Source organism: Fundulus heteroclitus, unplaced genomic scaffold, assembly GCF_011125445.2.
Source record: "Fundulus heteroclitus isolate FHET01 unplaced genomic scaffold, MU-UCD_Fhet_4.1 scaffold_106, whole genome shotgun sequence".
NCBI classification, from domain to species: Eukaryota; Metazoa; Chordata; class Actinopteri; order Cyprinodontiformes; family Fundulidae; genus Fundulus; species Fundulus heteroclitus.
The window spans coordinates 147,388-165,041 of record NW_023396519.1 but is presented as its reverse complement, the minus strand read 5'-3'; the positions used below and the strand labels follow the sequence as shown (position 1 = coordinate 165,041).

Here is a 17,654-nt window from a genome sequence, read left to right as displayed (position 1 = left end):
CGCAGGGATTACCGCCACCAACTGGTATGGAGTGTGGTTCATCACGGTTCGGGTGATGAACTTCAATTTAGATTTATGATCATTTGTATATTTCTGCTCCCTGAATTCAGTTGCAATATGTATATTATAACATATATGTAATTTCTTTCTTTGTAACGTGCTCTGTTGTTTCCTCTTCCCCACAGTGGTCACATTTGCCTGCATTATTCTTTTGTGTTTTAAAAAGTGTATAATTAAAATCTTATTGTCTTTCTGCTTCTTCTTCCAGTTCTTATTTCCCTTACTGTTTCTTATGTTACAACACCATCTTCCTTTTCCTTTTCTGTCCCGTTTTTTTTTTTTAGTTTTTGTTTAATGATATGTCCTGCTTCTGATTTACTAAGACAGGGTGTAAAGTTAACATGATTTTGAGTTGCCTTCTTTGCCATCCTATCTGCCATTTCCTTTTTTTCCTGGCGAAGTTTGAAAAGTTCCTGACTTACAGGGCCCCCAAAAAGAGAATTGTATATATTTATACGAGCTTTTGGGGTGATTTAGATTTTTTTCCCGCAGGGCCCAAAATTGCACCACCAATAAAAACACTGTTCTTAATCCCATCCTTTGTATTTTGAAAAAAGTTTGTAATATTTCCAATAAAATTTCAGGCTTGCTGTCGGGATTATTGTGTCTTAGACTTATTAATATGGAATTTGAATGTGGCGTATGATTGGCCCTAAATTTATTCTGCAGCAGGACAACAACCCCAAACATACAGCCAAAGTCATCAAGATCCATTTTCAGCGTAAAGAAGAACAAGAAATACTGGAAGCGATGGTATGACCCCCACAGAGCTCTGATCTGAACATCATCGAATGTGCCTGGGATTACATGAAGAGACAGAAGGGTGTGATAAAGCCTACATCCACAGGAGATCTGCGGTTAGTTCTCCAAGATGTTTGAAACAACCGACCAGTTGTGGTCCTTCAAAAACTGGGTGCAAGTATAGCTAGAATAACTAATGCTGTTTTGGAGACAAAGGGTGGTTACACCAAAATATTGGTTAGATATTTTGCTTATTCACTGCATCTTGTTGATAAGATGAAAATAAATGATTAACACTTACATTTTTGGAAAGCATTCTTTGTTTACAGCATTTTTCACAGCTGCCTGAAACTGTTGCACAGTACTGTGTGTGTACACAACATTGTTTTGTCTGGTCTGTATAAACCACTGAGCTATATTATACACTGGAGTGCTAATAGCCTGCTGTTAAAACGAGTCGCTTTGAAGCCACCAGCCGCCATATTGGTACTCCCTATTTCCCCCCAGTAACCAGGGAATATGTGCGCTACAGCATCGAATAACGAGGCTTTTCTCATGTTCAGGGGGGGGGGGGGGGGGGGGCTTAAGACTTTTAAAATGTCAAATGGCTTATACTTTTATGCTATGTTCTAAAACTATCAAGTACTGAGAAAGTCATGTGCTGAAATATTTAGCATTTTATTTATTTAAATATATATATATATATAACATTTATAAATATATAAATAACAATATACAAAAACATATATTTACATACTTGTATACATATACTTACATATATACATATACACATACTTATATATTCATATATATATTTAATATGAATAACATGTAAAATATTGCAGCACATCATTTCCTAGTAGTTGATAGTGTTGGTACATCCACTGACTGTAGAATTACCTGTGAAACGTTTTCACACAGCCAGAAAACTGCTTGTTGTTGCAACCAAATCCTATGGGATTCTGTGAGAGTAGGGAGTAGCAAGATGGCGGCCAGTGACTTCAGTTTTTCGGCAAAATCAGCACTCCAGTGTATAATATAGCTCAGTGGTATAAACCTGTTGATTCAGGCCCTTGTTTATTTAGAGAACTCAATATAGCCTTGACATAAACAACAGGAAGTGCTTTGGCACCCCCTAGTGGCTAATTTGTAAAGCACACGGGCAAAAAAAGAAGAGTAAAGCGAACCCAGGTGTGAGTAATTAGGAAGACAAAGGCGTTATCAGAAGGTGAAGGAGGAGCAGACGGGTGGTCTGGCGGCTTTTTATTTTCTTGTCCAGTTTGGTTAATAATGTCTTCGGTGCGAGTTGCGGTCCGAGTCCGTCCTTTGAGCAAAAGGTGGGTGTAGTGGAATGGCTTCTTTTATTACCATCTTAACCTGCCAAAGTTGACCCCACTCGCATTTTCTTTCGACAGAGAAAAGCTGTTATCTTCCAAGGTGATAATCCACATGAAAGGGGACACAACATCTATTCATAAGGTACGTTATAACAAAAAAATGAATGGGTTTTAGGATGGGCTTAATTAAGTTACTACTCAGAGGGGACCTTTGGTTTTACATTCCAGCCTTCATCTGGTCGAGGGGAGAAACTGAAGGACAGAGGGAAAACGTTTTCCTACGACTTCTCCTTTGACTCATCTGATGTGAACAGTCCCACGTTTGCATCGCAGGAGAAGGTGACGTCGTTTCTTTAAAATGCACGTTTTGCCATCTTTAGGGCAGTGAAATAACCTCTCAAAAATGTATCTCTTCTTCTCACTTTAGATTTTCAAGGACTTGGGCTCTGACGTTGTAAAAGCAGCATTTGATGGTTTCAACACCTGTGTGTTTGTGTATGGTCAAACAGGCTCAGGGAAGTCTTACACCATGATGGGACATAAGGTAAGCTATGACTCCCCCTGGAAAAGTCATAGCACCCCCAACAAAATATTAGATCATCTTCTTTTTCATCTAAGCTAATATTTCCATTTGATATTTTCCTCACAAAAAAACACCCAAAATAAATACCTTTTGACTCAAAGGTATTTATTTCCTTGGGCTTGCTCACATTTAGTCACATCACAATCTCAGGCTTGCATGCATTATTTTATTTTTTATTTTAGAAATTTTATGTGCTGGACTACTACCAGGTCAACGTTGATTGAAAGGGAAACCGACAAGTTTTCCCCACTTCTCAAAGTATTTTTTTTAAAACCCAAATTTATATTCAGCTCGATTTGATAACGCCTTATGGAACCCCCTTTTATTATAAGTGTTTAAGGATCTGTCTGGATCGCCTTTGTAGGTTTATGGTTAGACTATATGCTTCCCAGCTTGATTAGGCTAGGTCTTCTCTTTATGGTATATTTGGATACTAATATACCTACTTCCTGGAGAGTGTTCTTTACTTAAGTGGATGTTGTGAAGGTTTTTTTTTTTTTCTTCACCATGGAAAGGATTCTGTCTTTCGTGAACATTTAGGCCCCTTTGAGTTCACAAGCTTACCAGTGCACTATTTTATTCTCAGACTGTACCAAACTGTTGATTTGGCCCTCCTAACATTTCTGCTATCTCACTGGTGAATTGCTATTTTTTTTTCTTTTTAGCCTCAGGATGGTGTGTTTCACCTCCCATTGAGCTCCTTTTGAGCTTTTTGTTTTTGTGTTCACAGCAACAGCTCTTAAATGCAAACGCCACACCTGGAATCAACTCCAGACCTTTTAACTGCTTAATTGATGTCAGGTTAACAGGGGAAGAGCCCATGCAGCCTTATTTATTTTTCAGTCGTCTAAGTCTATTGTCCAATTACTTTTGGTTTCTTGAAAAAGAGGCAGCTACATATTATTATAGAGCTGTAAATCCTAAACCCTTGTTCCAATTTGAATGTGAATACTCTCAAATTACAGCTGAGAGTCTGGACTTTAAGATCATATTGATTATATAATTGTAATCTGAATGTTTTCATTAACAGCTAAAATAATGTGTCACTGTCCAAATATTTCTGGGCCTAATTTCTGAGGCATTCACAGATCAGATAAATTTAAATTCTAGCGGACTCTTTTTACTGATTAGGGGAAATCAGTGGGATGCGTCGGATTTTATTTGGAGATGTTGAAGAAGGAGAAGGTGTACTTGATGGCTGAATTTTTTTTTTTTTTTTTTTTTTTTAAATGAATCTTATCTGCAATACCAACTTGGTGGTATCGCACCAGGTTGTGTTGGCACAGACTTCCAATAATTTGAAATAATTTAGAACTAGCTCAGAGCTATGATTCTTAGTCATGCAGGATTTTTTTATTTTATTATTTTTTTTAAATGCACTGCCTAATGCACCCGGGTTTGCATAAATTGACCTCTTGCCCGTTTTTAAAAACTGACAGTCTGCAGCCTCATTAGTATGGCTTCCCTCTCTGCACTAATCAGAAAATATGATGAGTGCAGCAAACCTCCCTTCTTCTCACTGCAAAGGGAATCTTGCATTATGAGTGGGGCTTCTACTCGCCTGCTGGTGGGATGGCGGGGACTCGTGCAAGGTCATCAGCAGAGTAGCTGTCGGTGTCAGAGATAATTATATATGGCTCTTAATGCCTACTGTCTGTTACTTTGTAATTAAAAACAAGAGGGCACGCAGCTCGGACTGGAATTGCTTTTATGCATCAGTGACTCCATATCAGATGAGGTGATGTTTGTGTTGTTCAGCAGTCTTGGCATGCGCCGAGTTGTGGTTGCGGCAAAGTGTAAACACTCGGATTAAGATTGCGTAATGGGATCAAAATGTAACTAATTTCAATGTGAGATTAATTGGTGTATTGATTCTAACAGCAATATTTCCTTTAATTAAAGTTGGATAAAGGTTTGATCCCGCGGATCTGTGAGGGACTGTTCCAGGAGATATCCAACAGAAGCAAGAGCGACGGCGTGTCATTTCACACGGAGGTCAGGTAAGCCTCTGCAGGTTTATTTCACTTAAACTTCTTGTTTAATGTCTTAGTGGCTACTAAGACATTAAACAGTTCACGGCAGAAGTTGGCATCCCCAGATCGTTGCCATGAATATCATTTAAATAATGTTTCAGCTCAATGTCTTTTAACTCTCTGCAGAGAAGCCACCCTGATTTCTGAAGGCATCAACAAGCTTCTGCCATAATCATGGTTGTTGGCTCTTTAGTGCATCTAAACTGTTCCACAGTTTTTCAGTTTGTTTTACAATGTTTGGTTTCTTCAGAGTTGTAAGCATCATTTAGAGATGATAAACAAGGATGAGATCAGGGAATTTTACTAGATCCATCATCTTTACCCTTTCAAATCATTGTTTGGCATCATTGTTCTGTTGGACAATCCAAGTTTCAGCCAGTCAAGCCACTTCAGGGAAAGTTAAAGGATTTTTAAGTATTTGATCTTCATTTCATAAACTTTGCACCATGCCTCGAGTACCGCTTGCATTGAAACGGCACCATAGCATAATGGTGCCACCACCCTGCTTGACACTTATCATTTTCCTAATTAATAAAAGCTTTGACTCCATCAGTAATCTTTTCATTGTGGCGATATAGTAGAATTTTATTTTTTTTTTTCGCCCCCGCAGTGTCCTGTCTAGCAATGTGGCAATACGAATTGATGTATTAATGCCAAATAGAGCTCGACAGACTTTACTTTCACAAGTGGAGCAGTCAGCTTTCGCTATAGTGCTCACCTTGATTTATGCATGTAAATAGTTTTATTGTGATTCCTGCGGGGAGAATTTCAAATTATGTGGACACTACAATGGGAAAGTAGGAGAGTTAAGGAAGAACAAGAGAGGGGGGAAAAAAAAGAGAAGACGTGGAAGAAGAGATAAAAGGGAAATAATGGTGAAACGTCTTCCGTCTGCTTCATCACCTGGAAAGAGATGTAAAAACAGCACAACCAACAGACAGTGTAACAGATGCAATAGAGTAACACCTTACCATTGCTAAATCATATGTATTATTTAAGCTGACATGTGTAAAGTGATAACTGAGAAAAGAGAGTGAAAATAAATAAATTACAGGCTTTCTGTATATAAGTGAACACTTAGAACCTGGAACCCAGCACCTGTGGGTGTTTGTGAGAGTGCATATAGTAGAATTTCTGTTTCCTCTGACCCTTTCTACCAAAAGGATTTTCCCTCTCCATGTGAGCAAGTGCAGATTTCAGGCAAGTTTGAAGGTGCTGATTTTACAGCAGCTTCTTTCTTGGTCCATGTTTTTAACAAACTAACTTTACTGTGAACAATGACGCCATAGTCCAATAGTGCTGCATGACTTCAGAAGAATAAATGGTGATACTATTGCTGACAATTGCAATACAATATTTATTACAATTGACTCGTATGTTTTATACTCTTTCCTTTCTTTACAAATATACAGATCTCGGCTGTCAAAATGTCAGGTGTATAGCAGTTAAGGAAAGCATTTCTGTAATGTTTAAATAAGGCGATCTTTAACCGTCTGACTTCAACCCATATTTAGAATGATTTGAAAATATCTAAAAGCCAGGTCTATACCAGGAAACCAAACAAATGACCTCTGACAATTTTGCCTTGGCAAATGGTAAAATTATTCATCAAGAATTTTGCCAGAAAACTCATGATGGTAAGAAGTGGTGGAGGTCAAAGTTCCAAAAGGACTTTAACCAAATATTAATTGAAGTTTATGTATAAATTTGATCTGGTGTGTACAGAAGAAAATCCACTGATTTTAAAAACAAGAATTGAAAATTCAAGTTTCAAAGCAAATCATATAATTTCACTGCAACAATAAAATAGTTGAATCGAAAGCACAAAATTACCTCAACCTTTTAGTTCATGACAAATCCATGTAAAGATCTTACCAGAACAGTTGACAAAATTGGTTTGATTGGCAACATATTCTTAAACAAAATGTATTGAGGTCCTTAAATATTTTGAGTGAGCTATCAATATTTTGTGGGAAGAAAATAGATTCTTCTAATTCTTCACCCTGCAGGAGGCAATAAATCAATATCTTGTAAAAACTGAAGCCAGTTTGAGCAGTGACAATTTGAGGTTAAGACCCCAGAAAATATTGTATGACCAAGATGTTTTAAAGAACCTCTTTAGAGGAATGAACTGAAACTGTATGTAAAAAGGGATTTTTTTTAACTACTTTAACTTGCCAAGAATATTTGGATCAATGACTCTCTGGAAGTCTGCAGGAAATCTCATAAATGCTTGCCATGAACCCAGAAACACAGATGGTCTAATTTTATACTGTTTAATTCATCTGGTGCCACATTGGGTAGTCATTAAATCTTTACCACAATGCAAGATCAGCAAAAGAGGTAAAAGAGTAATGACCTTGGACCTTTTAACTCAAGTGGATCTTGCACTACTTTAATTTAAATTGTTTGGGGGGAGAAACAGTAGTCCATCTAGTGAAATGTTCCTGCTGAACAATGGTTAATCTTGTTATGCACTGTTTTTTTTAATCCTAAAACAAAGAATTGGAGACGATCATCCCCCTGAACCTGCTAAACTTTGAGAAAAGTTAATTATTTTATTCTGATTCAGTGGTTGGGTAGGCTGGTCTGTATCTAGGAATAGCCATACCAGAAAGGAAGACTTTATGAATTTAAAACAGAAACATGACATTTTGTTAATGTTACAAAAGGGTTTGTCTTTTCTTTTTTTTTTATGCAACCATTATTGTAAATATCGCAAAAGGGTCTGGTTTTAGAAACCATGTTTCTACCTTTTGATACTGCTGCCTGATTTGTTTCAACATACCAGCTCTTCAGGTTTTTGAAGTTTTGCAAAGATCCTTAATGTTGTTGCCATTAAACAGATTTACAAATTTTAAATGCATCCACTTGTTGAGGTTAGTCCATGTTTGTTGAAATATCTGTAGGGTTCAATAAGCAGTTTCTAGGTTGTTTTGAATAACTGTATGCTATTACATGAAGCTACAGGTTGTTGGAGCTGAAGAAAGAGGTTATTGTGAGAATACCAGAGGATTCATAGAGGCAGTTTTATCATTTTTATTTGAAAGAACTTTATTTGCACCAGAAGCTCAAAGGGCACAAATTCCATAGTCGGCTATGACTGAAGGAGACCTACTATTTTTGTCACAGCCATCCTATTTCAAAGTTTAATGGCTTATATTTTAATTTAACCAGCTTCTCAGATGAACCAAAAGGAAAGAAGTGACTTATAACTTATGGATATAATCTAAAAGCTTTAAAGACCATTGCAATACGTCCTTCTGCGTCTGTGTAAAAGTGTCAGTTTGTCGTCTCTCCCCCCTCACGCTTTTCCTGTACTAGTGCATTTGATGTCCAGCTCAGCTGATGATCATAATGGACAGCTTCTCGTGACAGTGCCTCAAACAAGTTTCTGTTTGAACTGCATGACTTTGCCCTGGCATTCTACTTTATGTAAAAGTGAATTAAACCAAAATGAAACTCTTCTGTATTGCTCCTGCAATATCTCCTTGTGTGAAACACCCTTGTTGGTCTTCGTTCCAAACCAGTTTTGATGCATGTCTGGGATCGTTGCCCTGTAGAAACGACAAATTTTCAGCTGTTTATTTGAGATTAAGTTGGGGGAGGAATTGGAGGCAGCTCTCTTTCATTCTGCTGTTCTTTGTGCAACACACTGGTATCACTGGTCCTGAAATGTCACAGCATGATGCTACCACCATCATGCTTGAGAGTTTCTACAGTGCCCTGGATCAGAAAACAACCATGTCTCCAGGTTTGGACAAATGTTTAAATTTAACCATAGAACTTTTCTCCAAAAAAAAGCATTTCTAGCTGAGCTGCCCCACATGGACTAGTCAAATGTTTTTAGAAGCTGTGGCTTCTTTGTCGGCACCTTTTTTAGTCCACAGTGAAACAACTTGCTTCACGTTGACACTAGTATCCCTGCAGTTTCCAGTTTTTGAGCAGCTTGAGTTGTGGTTGTTCCCGGGTTTATTTTTCTCATCATTCAGTTTCCATTCATTTCTGGGTGACGGTGTAGGCCAGATGGTTGAAACTTGGATGTGTGTGTGTGAAAACATGACTTTGGCGCCAAACATGAATTAACACTGGTGCTGAATGGGTGAAGTAGGATGACATTGCCTCTAATTTCAACCCTCAGACATTTTCTGACTGTAGTTAATCATGTCTTTGCTATGGTGTGTAAATGTGACTCTCGAGAAAAACTGAATGATTGAATGACGTTAATTTGGAACATATAAGATGATGCCCAGCTCTAGCAAATTTAGTTATACCAATAAGAACTACACCAATTCCAGGTAAGACACCCCCCCCCCCCCAAAAAGGCAATAAATCCCAAGACAGAAGAGGGAAAAAATTACATGTCAAGAGTGTTTAATCCATTAGTATGTAATGTGATCAGTGAATACATTTTTCACAGGAACTGTAATTGTCTAGTATGAAGCTTATTTGTTCCAGTTATGACAAAGTGTAATGCTTTTTTAGTTTGATGTTTGTTTGGTATAGTACTCACATGAATAGTGTCTAACTATTCTATTTGTGTAAAATCTTGCATGTGCGTTATATTTTGTTCTCACCAGCTATCTTGAAGTTTACAACGAGCGCGTTCAGGACCTCCTGAAGAAGAGACCACCATGCTCAGAAGGTGGAGGCTTGAAAGTCAGGGAGCACCCTACAGATGGACCCTATGTTGAGAGTAATGCATGATTCAGTTTTATTTAAAATAAAGTGCTAAGCGTCACCCAGAATCTCTAATTTTAACGTCTGCGTAGATCTATCAAAACATGTGGTGCACACCCTGTGTAACATGGAGAGCCTGATGACCGTCGGCAATGCCAACCGCACCATTGCCAGCACAGGCATGAATGACTTCAGCAGCCGCTCACACACCATCTTCACCATAACCTTTACCCAGGTGTGATATACAGTGCCGCATCACATGCTTTCTGTTTATTTTATTTAAAACTTTTTTTGAAGACATAATTCAACCTCTAGCCTTGCTTATGAAACATTAGTTGCATCCTGATGTGTATTTTCTGACATATAAAACGTCTCAAGTGTATGTAGAGCTCTAGGGAATACTACTCTGTTTTACAGGGATGGTTTGATGGGGAGCTGCCGCATGAGAGACGGAGTAAGATCCACCTGGTGGACTTGGCCGGCAGTGAGAGAGTCAACAGCACGCAGACCACAGGCATCAGGTTGAAGGAAGGTGCCAACATCAACAAATCCCTGGTCACCTTGGGCAGCGTGATCTCAGCTCTGGGTAAAGGCGACGTCACTGATGCATTGGCTTGTACTGGTTAACAACATATAAATTAATAAACTACTTGGTTATTAGTGAGTTGGTGGAGTTCAATATTTCAGTATTTTACGTTTTTCATTGTTTCACACCACAAGTACAAACTTTATCTTAATTGGGTTTTTTCATTATTAACAAACACAAAAGGTGTATAAATAACACTTGTTCTTACAAATAAAAATCTAAAGGTTTGCATTTAATACTGTACCACTTGCCACTCTAAAATTATTTAATGTAACCCTCCTTTAAACTCATCCACACTTTTTTTTTTTTTTTTTTTTTTTTTTTTTTTTTTTTTTTTTTTTTTTTTCTCTGACCTGCCTGGTCTTCCTGAAGCTGTTCACCCATTCTCTAACAAACGGCTGTTCTGTGAAGGCTTCAAATGTTTTTAAGATTAGGTTATTTACTTACTGCAATCAAATTTCTTAAATTGTATCAATTATGGGTGTAGGATTGAAGGGGCTGAATTAAAAATGCCACATTTTAGATTTTTATAAATGAAAATGGGAATCCCTTCTGTTCCCACTATAAAATTATTTGCTATTTTGTGTTCTAGTACATAAAACATCAATGACATGCATTGAACTATGTGGCTGCAGCATTCTGACCGCTTGTTTGTATTGTAAATTTGTTTCAATAAAAATGACCCACATCTGGTATGTTTGGAAACAACTCTTCGACAATGAATACTTATTTTTATTTCTTTTATTGACTAGTTCTGGTCAGACTTTTTTTTTTTTTTTTTTTTTGTTCTTAAAATCAAACTGTAGCACTTTAAGTTTAAACTTTTCTATCTCTAGTCCTTTGGGTCATTATATAATTTTTTTTCTCTCTTTTCAAATTGACCTGGAAGCTGACCTCTCAGTGAGTGGACAGTCGGCAAAAAAGAAGCAAACGTTCATTCCTTACAGAGACTCTGTGCTGACTTGGCTACTGAAAGATAGCCTCGGGGGAAACTCCATAACTACAATTATAGCAAGTATGTGTTAAGACATTTCAGCTGTATTCAGAAGACATTTGCTTTGTATTTTTGCCTTATTGTAAATGAGATTAGGTACATCACCTTTTTTGTTCTGAACTAATCTTGATTCCTGCATGGTGACCTCTCATGGCAGCCATCTCTCCTGCTGACGTGAACTACGAGGAGACGCTAAGCACTCTGCGCTTCGCCAGCCGGGCTAAAAGCATAGTGAACACCCCCACAGTGAACGAAGATGGCAGCACCAAGGTGATCAGAGAGCTGCAGGCCGAGGTCGCGAGGCTCCGATCACTACTAGCTAAAGCCGCTCAGGTTCTGCAATTTGTCTGGAGAACACAAAATGCATCCAGAACATGACGGTGTGTGCTGATGCTTTCATTTGGTTTCCACCAACTATGCAGGTCTCTGATGGGGACTGGTCTACCTCTATAAAGGACAACCTGCAATGCAATGAAGAAAAGGTGAGTGAAACTGTAGAGACGTTCAGAATTTCTTTTTAGATGAAGGATATTTCTGCTTCTTCCACCAACAGTGGAGCGATGTTCGGTGTTTTCTTAAGGCACTTTTTTTTTTTTTTTTTTTTTTTTTTTTTGAGCATCTTTTAATATATGGTATCATTTTGGGTTTGCATGGATGAAATCAAACTATATATATTTTTTGACAGAAATCTATACGGATTCATTCATGGAGCTGTTTTCATTCAGTCAGATGTAACACAGTGCCTTAAATAAAAAGCATATGAAAAATAAACAGACTAGAATAAAATGTTAAATATAGAAAAGAGGAAACACAATTGCACATTTCATTTTGAAACATGCACAAGACTGCTTATGTACACATTGCGTGTTTGTATGAATACCTGTGTGCGTTAAGTCTATTTCCCCCTCCCCCCCGTCTTGTCCCACCCTCTGGCAACTTAATATTAGGAAATATACTTTAACCACAAGACCAATGAGTAGAACATTTTTTGGATCCAAGTGGAATTACAATAGAACAAAAAGTTAAATACTAAATGTTTTTTATTAAATTTTTTTTCTTTAGGTACTAACAAATTACATAGAAAGCATGAGGACTCGGGATAACTTGTAGGGAAAAGCAGATTGGACTTAAAACTATTAACACTTTGAGAAACCAGTAAAGGCAACTAAAAATCAAGTCTAAAACCCACCAGTAGTAAGTGGAGAGACTTTAAATCTGGTTTGAAGCGAGCTTCCTTTTTGATCCCTATATTAAATCACCTGACTCAAATGTCTGGATGTTGGACCTGATGCAAACTGGTAAAATTCTCCCCGTCTGCTTTGATTCATGTTACTGCGTGTAGTACTAGGTTGTTGCCAGCAGGTGTCACTGTGAGCCTTGTGGATGGCCTCCTCATGGGGTCAGCCGGGCAATCAGTTTGATTTTGAGTGTTTGGATTTAAATAACATCCGAAAGCAAACTTTCTGGGCTGATTGTAGGAGATGGGGTGTTTGGGAAGCTTGTAGGAAGAGTTTTAAACAAACTTCATGTCTTCTCTCGAGGCAGGGACAGAATGGTATCATCCTCACAACACCCCGAGGTTTCAACGCACAGAGCCACAGCTGCCAGCTCTGAGTTTACACTGAACTTTCTTTTCTTCTGCTAAATTTGTGCCCAACTCCTGAACCAACACCAAATGTCACTTTTTTTTTGGAGCTCGCTGTATTCAGCCATGTCGCCTGTTGAATTATGCATCAAGCAGAAGTGTGCCAGTCACCCAGTGAAAAGCTTGGAGGGATTTTTTTCCCTCATACTGCTGCATTGTAGTAAATTCTTAATCAGCTTTCAAACTATTGAGAAACTCCTGCAGCTAAGTTAAAATGGTCTTATCTGAAAAGTGTTTAGCATCAGAATGTAGAGTCCTGCTGCACCTAGGATTTAATTTAAACTTTTCAAGTCTATCCGTTGTGCACCAAGGTCTTTACGTGGATGTTGGATAATTAGCAGGTGACTTTTAGTGGCTTGACAGCCATGGACTCATTAGCTGCTGTCACTGCACCTAATTAAGAGATCTTGAATATTGACACATCGCACTTTGGTCGCTGAATGTCTAGCATATAAATTACAGCGTTTGTAAATGTATTTGCATCATCACGCAGTTTCTTTTTGCCAAGAAGGAAGCTCAGAGCTGAAAAGTGCTGTATTTGGCTGTGTCCAATCACGTGGGTGCATCTGTTATGCATGATACAATTTGACATCCAGGCAAAAATGCCTCTGTGCTGATTACCTGTAAGCCCTCTGATGTTGCAGGACCTCCAAGTGTTTAATGAATGACTTTATGGATTTGACATTTGCCTTCGTGTGGATTTGCATTCTGCCGGCGTGGAAGAAAAAAAATGGCGTTCCTGTCGTAGAACGCTCAACTGAGAAGCCCATAAAATGGGCCATTTAAATTACTGAACATACTTTAACTTCAAAGGTGTTCTAAGGACAAGTTTTTTTTCTTGTTTTTTAATGCCCCATGTAAAGTTGTTTAAGTTGCCCTAAGAATAAAAAATGATGTTCATACTCAGAATGATATATTCCTTTCTGATTAAATCTACTTGAATTAAGTCACTTTCTAAAATGTTCAAAGAATATTTTACAAAATTACCCAACAACTTTTTTTTTTTTTTTTTTTTTTTTTTTTTTTTTTTTTTTTTTTGTATAAATGAAAACTGAAGCTCACAATGTCTTTTTATAACTTAAAATTTGGTAATTCAAAACTTTCAGTTGCCCTTGGATGAAAAATTACATGACGCAATTGTTTTCCTTTCTCTCCTGGCCACTTGGCTGGATGAAGACCCACATTTATTTTTTTTAACCTTGCACAGTCACAAGGATGTTATTGGAATTATATTTACAAAAAAATAAAATAAAAAGTTCCCAACCTTATTCTAAGTACTATACCAAAGAATGGCATCTTGGGGCCACCACCAGGTCTCCATAGTAACACTTAGGAAATATCTAGTTGGTCAGCAGGGGTGATATTCTTGTGGTATTTTAACCTTGAGTAAAAATGGCATGGCACTGCACAGGGATGACTAACAAACCTGACCCGTCTGCCAGCTCCTTCTTAAATGCTCTGGTTGCAAAGAATCGCAGCATGGTGACAACTTGAACCAGTCCCACAATTATGCAAACGTGTTTGCAACGTCTTATGGATGTGAGTGTCCCCACCTTAGGACTCATCACACCTGACCTGTTTAGACTTAATCTGCTGATCCAGCAGTTTTTCTCAGTGAGAATAACAGTGCCCCTTAGATAATTGAAATGCATTCTATGCTCCTAAATGCACAGACCAATGTGCATCTACATTTGACAAGACTAGTGAAATATGCACAATTTACATTACGTTGAGCTTGTTTCCAACAGTTTTAGTTGTTGAATGGGTTAATCAGGTTTTGTACAGTTTAAACCATAAAAGCTCTAATTCATAATATTTAATGCATCAGTATTGATGCTCGAGTTTAATTAAACCAAATGGTCACATTTCAGTGTATTTGGGTTAGTTTTACTATCTGGCAATTTATTTTACTGGATTGAAAAAAGACTGCTGCAAATTTTCACAACGTAATTATTATTTTTTTGTGGGTAAAACATTACACCAAGTTTTTCTTTTTGTGCATGCGCACAGTTTGTCCAGAGTTCTGGGGTCTCATGTATAATCTAGAGAATGTGTGAAGAGGAGTGGTCCAAGATCCCTTCATGCTCCAACCTTGTGAAATGTTATAAAATACAAAGTAGTATTAAAACAAAAGGCTCGGTGCTGTAATAGAAATCTACAAATTTTTTAGGCTATTTGCATACACTTACCAGGGGCTCCTATCAGTCTGTAAATTAAGAAATTGTTTGAAAATATTCCAATCCAGCATGTTTGAGTCTTATCTATTGCAAAGTTTATTTTCGCCACATGACGTGTACAGTCCTAGTTTCCAGCAATGTTGCGTTTTAAATCAGGTGTTGCTGTTGGCAAAAACAAAATAAATTCAGAGCACTTATGAAAAAGTTGACCAAAAGCGTTGTAAACTGAGTTTTGGGTTCTGTATTCAAAGCAAATTTAAAATGCAAAGTTATTCAGTGTCAGCTTCCAAAGATTGGTTACAGGGCATGTGGCAGAGAGAGTAATTAATATGAGAGAGATTTCAGAGCAGCGTCTTACCAGTCAGAGGCAGTAACAGATTGGGAGAACAAAAAAGAAAGGAAGAGGGTAAAGTGAAATCGTGTTCTACTGCAGGCTTATACATTAGTATATTTGTAAAATAGAGATACATTCCTACGGATTTAGGCGGTTTTATATTGAGTAGAGTTGCATCCAGTTCTCCCAGCGATACTTTCAGGTCCCCGTGCAATGCAGTGTGGGAGGATCCTCCATTTCTGTGAGATAAATGAACCAAAACCTTTCTTTGATCCTGGTGTTCATTGCATTTTCAAAACATGCTATAATCAGCACAACTTAAACTCTGGATGCTCTGAGCCTTGCCCTGGTTTATGTCGATTTTTGAACCACAGCATCAGCAGTTTTACATCATAGCCTTTATAGCGTTTCATAACCTTTTGCAAATTCTCACTTTTTATCAAGAGTAGTGTTTTCCTCTTGTGGGAGGCTGGTCTAGCCAGAAATTGAATCAGCTCTTTTTAATTGGATCAAAGAACATTTGTCTGGTTACCTATAAAACATCTGTTGAACTTGTGCCCGCAAGCACTTGAAAGATAATTTCGCTGGGCCTCAAATTTAAGTAAAATCCTGCATTGCACATTCTCTGAAACAGTTGTCTCCAACTCCAGTCCTGGAGAGCTATTGTTTTGCAACTTTTAGATACATCCCTGCATTCACATCTGAATCAAATGACTGAATTATCTCTTCTGTATGTCATAAAGTTCCTCTGAGGCCTGGCAAGGAGCAATTAATTTGATTTAGCTGTGTTGGAGAAAGGGTTGCATCCAAAATTTGTTGGATGGTAGCTCTCAAGGACTGGAGTTGGATAACCTCTCTGCTCTAAATTATAAATGGCTCAGTGTTGAATTTATTGTTGCTACTGTTTGTATGTATACTAACAAGTATTAGCAGAGAGGAATGTAACTTTTTATTTCTGAATCCAGTTTTGCGCCATTATGAATCAAGGGCCTGAGAAATTACATCCATAAAACAAAAACGCACAAGTATCTGTTCCCCTACAAGGGGAAATCTACATGTTAAACTCTGCTGTCCTTGAAAGTGTTTTGTTTTACATCCGTCCGTCTTCTTCCGCTTATCCGGGGTCGGGTCGTGGGGGTAGCAGCTTCAGTAAGGAGCCCCAGACGTCCCTCTCCCCGGCCACTTGGGCCAGCTCCTCAGGAGGAATCCCAAGGCGTTCCCAGGCCAGCCGGGAGACATAGTCCCTCCAGCGTGTCCTGGGTCTTCCCCTGGGTCTCCTCCCGGTGGGACGTGCCTGGAACACCTCACCAGGGACGCGTCCAGGAGGCATCCTGACCAGATGCCCGAGCCACCTCAACTGGCTCCTCTCGACGTGGAGGAGCAGCGGCTCTACTCAGAGTCCTCCCCGGATGACTGAGCTCCTCACCCTATCTCTAAGGGAGAGCCCAGACGCACTACGGAGAACTCATTTCGGCAGCTTGTATCCGGGATCTCGTTCTTTCGGTCACGACCCAAAGCTCGTGACCATAGATGAGGGTAGGAACGTAGATCGACCGGTAAATCGAGAGCTTCGCCTTTTGGCTCAGCTCTCTCTTCACCACAACGGATCGGTACAGCGCCTGCTTCACAGCAGACGCTGCACCAATCCGCCTGTCGATCTCCCGCTCCATCTTTCCCTCATTCGTGAACAAGACCCCAAGATACTTGAACTCCTTCACTAGGGGCAGGACATCCTCCCCAACCCGGAGAAGGCACTCTACCCTTTTCCGGTCTCAGATTTGGAGACGCTGACTTTCATCCCGGCCGCTTTGCGCTCTGCTGCGAACCGCTCCAGTGAGAGCTGTAGATCACGCCCTGATGAAGTCAACAGGACCACGTCATCTGTAAAAAGCCGAGACGCAATCCTGAGCCCATCAAAACTGATCCCCTCAACACCTTGGCTGTGCCTAGAAATTCTGTCCATAAATGTTATGAACACAAAGCATATGTAGGCTGGTTGAACAAACTCCCATGAACCCAGCTGAGGGTGTAGAGCTGGTCCAGTGTTGCACAGCCAGGATGAAAACCACACTGCTCTTCCTTAATCCCAGGTTAGACCATCTGATGGACTTTCCTCTCCAGAACCCCTGAATAAACCTAACCCGGGAGGCTTAAGAGTGATTCCTCTGTTGCATATACATTAATTTTCAGTAAATGACATTTGATTCAGTAACTTGACTCTCAAAACAGTGTAATTACACAAAAAATAATGTTTTTAAGCCTTTATTTCTGAGGATTTCCTGCTTACATTAAATAAAAACATGGCATTTAAGATTAGAATATCACATTAGACCAATGAATGCTTTGCTTTCAAAAGGTACTTTAAAAGACAAACAAGCTTCATCGAATGCATATTCTAATCGATTGAATCTGAGCCTCCAAGAAATTTTACTATTGGTTTAGTTTCTGAGAAATTGTTAGTTTCACTGTATTTAATTGTCTGTA

General features: G+C 38.7%; 1 protein-coding gene across 1 annotated transcript in view; it reads left to right on the top strand.

Annotated features, from left to right (window-relative positions):
- The first annotated feature begins 2,013 nt into the window (after positions 1-2,013).
- Positions 2,014-17,654, top strand: part of kif16bb (kinesin family member 16Bb) — a 35,885-nt gene continuing 20,244 nt past the window's right edge. Inside the window, exons 1-11 of the mRNA XM_012874852.3 lie at positions 2,014-2,138; positions 2,217-2,280; positions 2,367-2,477; positions 2,566-2,682; positions 4,624-4,721; positions 9,335-9,450; positions 9,527-9,669; positions 9,852-10,020; positions 10,910-11,035; positions 11,172-11,347; positions 11,437-11,496. Of these exons, the coding sequence (XP_012730306.2) occupies positions 2,092-2,138; positions 2,217-2,280; positions 2,367-2,477; positions 2,566-2,682; positions 4,624-4,721; positions 9,335-9,450; positions 9,527-9,669; positions 9,852-10,020; positions 10,910-11,035; positions 11,172-11,347; positions 11,437-11,496 (1,227 nt within the window). The 5' untranslated portion in view covers positions 2,014-2,091. The remainder of the gene's footprint in view (positions 2,139-2,216; positions 2,281-2,366; positions 2,478-2,565; positions 2,683-4,623; positions 4,722-9,334; positions 9,451-9,526; positions 9,670-9,851; positions 10,021-10,909; positions 11,036-11,171; positions 11,348-11,436; positions 11,497-17,654) is intronic.